Source organism: Rhamphochromis sp. 'chilingali', assembly GCF_963969265.1.
Source record: "Rhamphochromis sp. 'chilingali' genome assembly, chromosome: 8".
NCBI classification, from domain to species: domain Eukaryota; kingdom Metazoa; phylum Chordata; class Actinopteri; order Cichliformes; family Cichlidae; genus Rhamphochromis; species Rhamphochromis sp. 'chilingali'.
Genome location: NC_137935.1, coordinates 37,303,595 through 37,310,448, shown reverse-complemented (window position 1 = coordinate 37,310,448; position 6,854 = coordinate 37,303,595). Strand labels below are relative to the sequence as shown.

The window sequence follows — 6,854 nt, the reverse complement described above, 5'->3', positions numbered from 1 at the left end:
TATTTCACCATTAATTCTATATTTTGCTCCCAGTGGCCTTGGCTAAATCATATATTCTTAGTAGTCCGTCTGATTTATGAGCAGAAAACGAGGCACCAAATACAGCCCAAAAGAAGTTTGAACATTTACAGCTGAGCTGCAGAGTTGGCTCCTTGTCATTACATATGGTGGCAATATTTTCCCTACAGAAGATTTTCAGGCACTCCTGCTATGCGGTGTGCCTTATTGTCAAACGGACCTGACGTAGATCCAGACAACAACACAACGCACTTCTGATCATAACCGCGAAGAGTTCAGCTCGGTCCAGCATAAGCGTTCGGTTCCTGCTCGGCGTGGCGGAAATCCAGGCTCCTGACCGCCAACACTCAGGGCAAAGTTCCTGGAGGCTTTTGTTCGTCCTTCCCCTGGCGTTAGTAGGCGGATCTGTGGAGCACTTTTAAAAACGCGTGACCTCGATCTGTGAGCTCTGTGTGTGAGTTAAACATGTCGACCAGCGGAGATTTTGATTGCATAGTGATCGGGGCAGGCGTCCAGGGCTCCTTTACGGCCTATCAGCTGGCAAAAAAGAACAAGAAGACTCTGCTGTTGGAGCAGGTGCGTCATGAAACGATTTTGAGTCAAGAGTCTAACTTGAGCCATTGCATTTTAATCAGGTTTCTCTACGTTCCACTGTAACAGTACTCCATTACAGTTTACTTATAATTGACTACAAGTTCATAGAATGCATAGAAAATGTCACGAAAGAAGAAAGTATGAAAGAGTAGTTAGGAAAATACCATCAAAAGTAAAACTACTTAATTCACGAGTATGATAGGCAGTGAAGTTTAGTGTACTTTTTATTTTCCTTAAACAAAACAATATACAGATACGTGAAACAATAAGCAGATAAGTCACATACAGCACAGACAAAGGCGAGCAAAACAAGTAGAGTCCTTGTATTTGAAATGAAATATTTGTGTCTGTGCATCTACTTAAGTCTCATATTAGTATTATTAGAAGGTAGAGCCAAGAGGGGTATGGAAATTAAATATAAATACATGAGTAAAGAAAAACAAGTATTAAAAGTAATGTTATTACAGAACATTACCACAGTCCCTGAGGTGGTGGTGGTCCTGGTCTTCCTAGCCTAGACGTTTGAACTCTGATGTAGTGACGGTATCAGAGTTTCTCAGGTTGGGTGAACATTATGCATTTCATAGTTTGAAAACGTTATTCTTCATTCCTGATTCATTTTTTTTCCCTTTTCGGAGTCGTTTCCAGACGTCTTAAAGGAGGAAGCTCACCTGGAGGGTTTAGCCAATTTAAAGAAAAAAAAGAAGCTCCCAAACCCTGAGGATGGGAGCCATTTAGAAGCTGACACACTGGTTGTGTTGAAGGAGTTAATCATGCAAACTGTATTGTATTTTAACTCTGACTTTATCATTTTTATCAAGCTGCTGGTTATTACTTCTATAAATTCCACAGTAGAGGAAACGTGCCTTAGGCAAAAATTCAATTTTATCAAATTGAATTGAACTGAGTAGACAGGCCTTAAAACTGACGACTCTGCCTCCCATTCTACTTTTGAAAACTCTTGGAATCACCAGTAAGCCTGCAGTCTGAGAGCAAAGTGCTCTGTTGGGATAAAAAGTTACTATAAGGTCATTAAAATATGACGCGGTCTGATTATTTAAGAGTCTGTATGTAAGAAGAAGGATTTTAAATTCAGTTCTGAATTGAACAGGGAGGCAATGAGTAGAAGTTAATATGGGAGAAATGTGCTCTCTCTTTCTGGTCCCAAGGGAAAAAAAAGAGAATTTTTTTATAGCAATGATGTCAATTAAAATTTATGCAGTGTTTTGTAATAATATTGCCTAAAGGAAGTATGTGTAAAATGTACTTTTTCCTACCACATAACTCTTTGGAACTTTGTGGCTACTTTTGTGTACGAGGAAGACTCCGCACAAAACCTCTGCAGCGAAGTTCCTATTTCACAGCAGTGTCATATCTGCAGTGAAATATTGTGGTCAGTGGTACTGAATAATGCATTAAGGTCTAGCAGGACAAGCACAGAGATGAGTCCACTGTCCACAAAAAAATATCATTCATAACTTTCACTAGTGCTGTTTTTTTCTGAATCTTGATTGAAACTCTTAAAAAAACATTACTTTACAAATGATCAGTAAACTGTTTTTGAGGTAAAGGGAAGGTTAGAAATTAGCCTGTAATAAGCTAAGGATCAAACAATGGCTTTATGAATAATGGTTTATTTGCCACTGCCTTAAAAGCCTGTGGTACGAAGCCTGTCAATAAAGACAGATCATCCTCTTTAAACTTGAAGAATTAATTCATGGTGGACTTTGGGCAGTCTTGGCAGTAATGGGGTCTAAAAGGCACATTGATGGTTTAGAGGAAGAAATTATTGAAGTTAACTTAGAAAGATTGATAGTAGAGACCTATCTAATATCAGCAGTTATTAGAGCTGGCGTACTTATTGATACATCTGTGGGACAGTTAAAGAAATATTTGGTTCAACAGAGCTTTGACTCTTTGTCAGCCTGGCTCGAATTCTCAAAAGAAACCTAGGGTTGTGCCTGTTTTCCTCAATGAATTAAAAAAGTAAAGTGTCCTGGCTTTACAGAGGTGGGTTTTAGGCGGTGCTGCCCCGGGTGAGGAGCAGCAGTGGGATCTGTGCTTTCTCCAGGAAAAGGAGGACTGGAGTGCTGAAGCAGCAAGTGCCTCTGACAAACCCCAATCGAGTAGTCTGGCGTTGTTAAGGCGGCCTAGGCAGAGACCATTTTCCCCTGGATTGGGATACAGGTGGCAGTGGTGGAGGAGAATAGACAGTTGAAGAGGCTAGAGAGTGAGTGGAGAGTAGAGAGGCTGGTGTGAAGCAGAGACCGGCCACTCTTATCACCAGAGGATTGGGCAGGGAGGGATCAGTATCTTTGAAGTCCTCCAATAGCCAAGTGAGTCCCATAATGTAGGGATTCGTTGTCTGGAGTGCGTCGCTGTCAGTCCCTCACCATTGACTGTGTCCATGTTACCGGTTGTGTCATTCTGTGATGATTGTGGAGAATTTGGACCCAAAATGCAGACTTCAAGACAGATTTCAATAAATGGAAAAAATAAGCTTTAGTTACATAAGGCAGCAAGTCCAGATGTAGTCAAAAGTAGTCCTAAACAGGTAACACGTGAGGAACACACTCAAACAGTACAATGTAACAAAGAACTGAAGACAGCTAAGGGTTAATTTCAAAGGTATTCAGACTTCCCCTTCTATATACTTTTTGACTGGGTCTGGTTTTCCTCAGCTGGTCTTGTTGTCTTTAGTTTATACAAAAATGTACAGTAAATGAGTCATAATGATATTTGCGGCCTGCAGCCGAGACTGCAGTTTTATGTACTTTTGAGCATTTTCTTACTTCAATGCAGAAGTAATTTAACCAGTTGTTTTCATGCTTATATTTTCCAGTTTGTACTGCCCCACAGCCGAGGGAGTTCCCATGGCCAGACCCGCATCATCCGCAAGGCCTACGAGCAGAACTTCTACACCCACATGATGGAGGAGTGCTATGAACTGTGGGCTCAGCTGGAGAGGGAGGCAGGAGTGAAATTGTACAGGTAAGGAGTCAGCAGAAGAACAGAGAGAAAACCCAGAACAAGGAGATTTGTTACGTTCAAGGTGTTATGTACGCACAAGAGCAACAACTCAATCTACAGGAGCTATTAATGCATGACTTTCTCATTACCTCCAGCATCACTGAATTGGCCGTTGACAGCTCCTATGCTTTTGAATGTGGTGTAAATAACCTCATTAATATTTTGTAAAGTAGTTTGTAAAGTTATGAGTGACTATTATATTGTTGGAGTGGATGCTTTTATTTTGAAAGTCACAGAGCGACAAAGTTGCCGTAAATCAAGTGGCGTAAACCATACAGCAAACCAGACAGAAGCGCGAGTTTTAATGCACAGAGAGAAGGTGTGCTCTATGGTTAATGGACGGGAATGGGGAAAAGAACGGCTATTAAGGTGCAATACTGAGTTGTAAGCAGTTTCTTAGCACCTGGTTACATGTGGAACGGTGCCTTTTTGTCTTTTTCTTTTTTCTTTTTTTTTTCTTTTCTTTTTAAACTTTCGGAACCTCATTTCATTCACAGAGACAGTGGCATAAATCTGTGTGTAACCCCCATCAGCACTTTCACTTTCCTGATCATCCATCCATCCATCCATTTTCATCCGCTTTGTCCGGGGCCGGGTCGCGGGGGCAGCAGCCTAAGCAAAGAGGCCCAGACCTCCCTCTCCCCAGCCACCTCCTCCAGCTTATCCGGGGGAATACCAAGGCGTTCCCAGGCCAGCCGAGAGATATAATCTCTCCAGCGTGTCCTGGGTCTGCCCCGGGGCCTCCTCCCGGTGGGACATGCCTGGAACACCTCACCCAGGAGGCACCCAGGGGGCATCCTTGTCAGATGCCCGAACCACCTCAGCTGGCTCCTTTCGATGTGGAGCAGCAGCTGCTCTACTCTGAGCCCCTCCCGGATGGCCGAACTTCTCACCCTATCTCTAAGGGAGAGGCCAGCCACCCTTCGGAGGAAGCTCATTTCTGCCGCTTGTATCCGCGATCTCGTTCTTTCGGTCACTACCCACTAGAGCAGGGCGATATGGCCAAAAATATTTATCACGATATATATTTGAAAATTTGCGATAACGATATAACTGACGATATAATTGATGCGAGACAAAATACAACTCCACAACATTACTAGCGCAAAAAGACAACCTTCCATTTATTTTCACTTAAACAAGAAGCTGGTTTTTATGTACATTAAAGCTTTATAAAAATGTAACAGTGCAAATGCAAATTCCTTGCTGAAAGTTTAACCAAAAGGCATTTCCAGTAGAAATGGGCTGACATATCCTGAGCATAACCATGTATAATATCCACTGAAGTTAAAAAGAGGTGCTTTGCAACATTAAACTGCAGTGTGCAGTACGTATTTTTCGGACCATAAGGTGCACGGGATTATAAGGCACATTAAGCGAAACAAAGCAGTCAGATAAATCAAACTTTATTAAACTCATTCTTCTTGCTTCCTCCACTTCTGTACCATTGATTCATTAATGTTGAATTCTCTGGCAGCTGCTCTATTCCCATGTATATTAATGACTGACCTCGTATTATGGATGAATTATCTCAGTTGTTCTCCTGACTGAAGTTTGGTCCGTTTACAGCATCCTGCCATGCGATTGCATTTGTCTCTAACCATGAAGAACCTTCACGTTAACTTTTATAAGTGGAAAAGTGTTAGTGTTCGTCCTCCAGCTTCACTGTTTATGTTATGCTAACATAGCTGTGTCGCTAGCGATCACGTAGCACATCATAATATACCAGCTAGCCCAACTTCAGTAACCCTACAAACGTCACTGCTGTTTAGTTTCCTGTCTTCATTTATGTTGGAAGTGATAGCAGAGCTGTACGTTTGAATTTTTTCAGAAATCTCTCAGTCAGAACATGCAATATCATGCTTAGGTAACTAGCGAAACTAGCGAGCTAACTTCCGCTAGCTTCCTGCTAACTTCTAACTCCGTTAAATGTAATAACTTTTGTTTTCATGGATACCTGGAAGTTAAACTTCATAGTTACACCTGGTAAAGCAGCAATGCTGATCGTTTTATTAAAGATGAAAGAATTTAGACAGTTTTCAACTCTCAGTGATGCTGCAGTGTTGTTTGACCTGAAGTCAAATATTCGGAGTTTAGGACCCAGATTACTCCCAGATTTAAGAGCATCTTAGTCCGACAAATACGACAATAACAACGGCCGCTTGCATGTTCTGCAAAAAAATGTGCTTTGTTGTGTATCTGACAGATAAACACCAAACCAGTTCCACATCACGGAAGTTGCACCATTTTTACAAACCAATTCTGGTTCCTCAACAATCGGCCATGTGCGTATGAAAACAAAGGCACTGCGCATGCGCATTTTACTCCCATTCTATCGCGATATTTCATTTTCCTATCGTTGCCTAACATTATACCGGTATTACCGTGAACGGTATAATATGGCCCAGCCCTACTACCCACAGCTCGTGGCCATAGGTGAGGGTAGGGGCGTAGATCGACCGGTAAATTGAGAGCTTCGCTTTTACACTCAGATCCCTCTTCACCACGACGGACCGGTGCAGCGTCCACATTACTGCAGCTGCAGCCCCAATCCGTCTGTCGATCTCCGGCTCCCTTCTCCCATCACTCGCGAACAAGACCCCGAGATACTTGAACTCCTCCACTTGGGGCAGGAACTCATCCCCGACCCGGAGTGGGCACTCCACCCTGATCATATTCCTTTAAACTGTCCCATTTTGTCTCATTACCAGTAATTTTGATAGCACATTGTTTCATTATTTGTGTCTCAAAATAATAGTTTGTTGTACTAGAACACACTCACATTATGTTCCTTAGAAATACTGCGAATTCCCTGGTCTACAGCTTATGACTGATGGGTCTGCAAGTAAAGGCCACCTGTGCCCTTCAGCTGTTAAAAAAAATGACTGCATCACAATGAGAAATGTTCAAGCCAGGCTGGTTTGAGCAGCTGCTTCTAGAATATAAGCCATTAAAAAAGAGCAAGAGCTAAGCTAAAATCTACCCTCTGGACTATCTTCCTTTCCCTGTCATGTATATGACAGTGTGTTAGCACATCCATCAGCTGAAGCTGTACCATGCGTCACCTGTTATGTCAGGTCAGGTCAAATGACGTATCACATTTATGAGTCTACATGATTTTTTTTGCTTTCTCTGTCACACATTTGCAAGCACACAACCACACACATTAAATTGTGTGATGAATGGCTAAGCTGTGGTTGCAAGTGACTTAT

The 6,854-nt window shown here is 42.2% G+C and overlaps 1 protein-coding gene across 1 annotated transcript in view; it reads left to right on the top strand.

Moving 5' to 3' along the window:
- Positions 1 to 257: 257 nt before the first annotated feature.
- Positions 258 to 6,854, top strand: part of pipox (pipecolic acid oxidase) — a 32,442-nt gene continuing 25,845 nt past the window's right edge. Inside the window, exons 1-2 of the mRNA XM_080889309.1 lie at positions 258 to 594; positions 3,455 to 3,603. Of these exons, the coding sequence (XP_080745435.1) occupies positions 484 to 594; positions 3,455 to 3,603 (260 nt within the window). The 5' untranslated portion in view covers positions 258 to 483. The remainder of the gene's footprint in view (positions 595 to 3,454; positions 3,604 to 6,854) is intronic.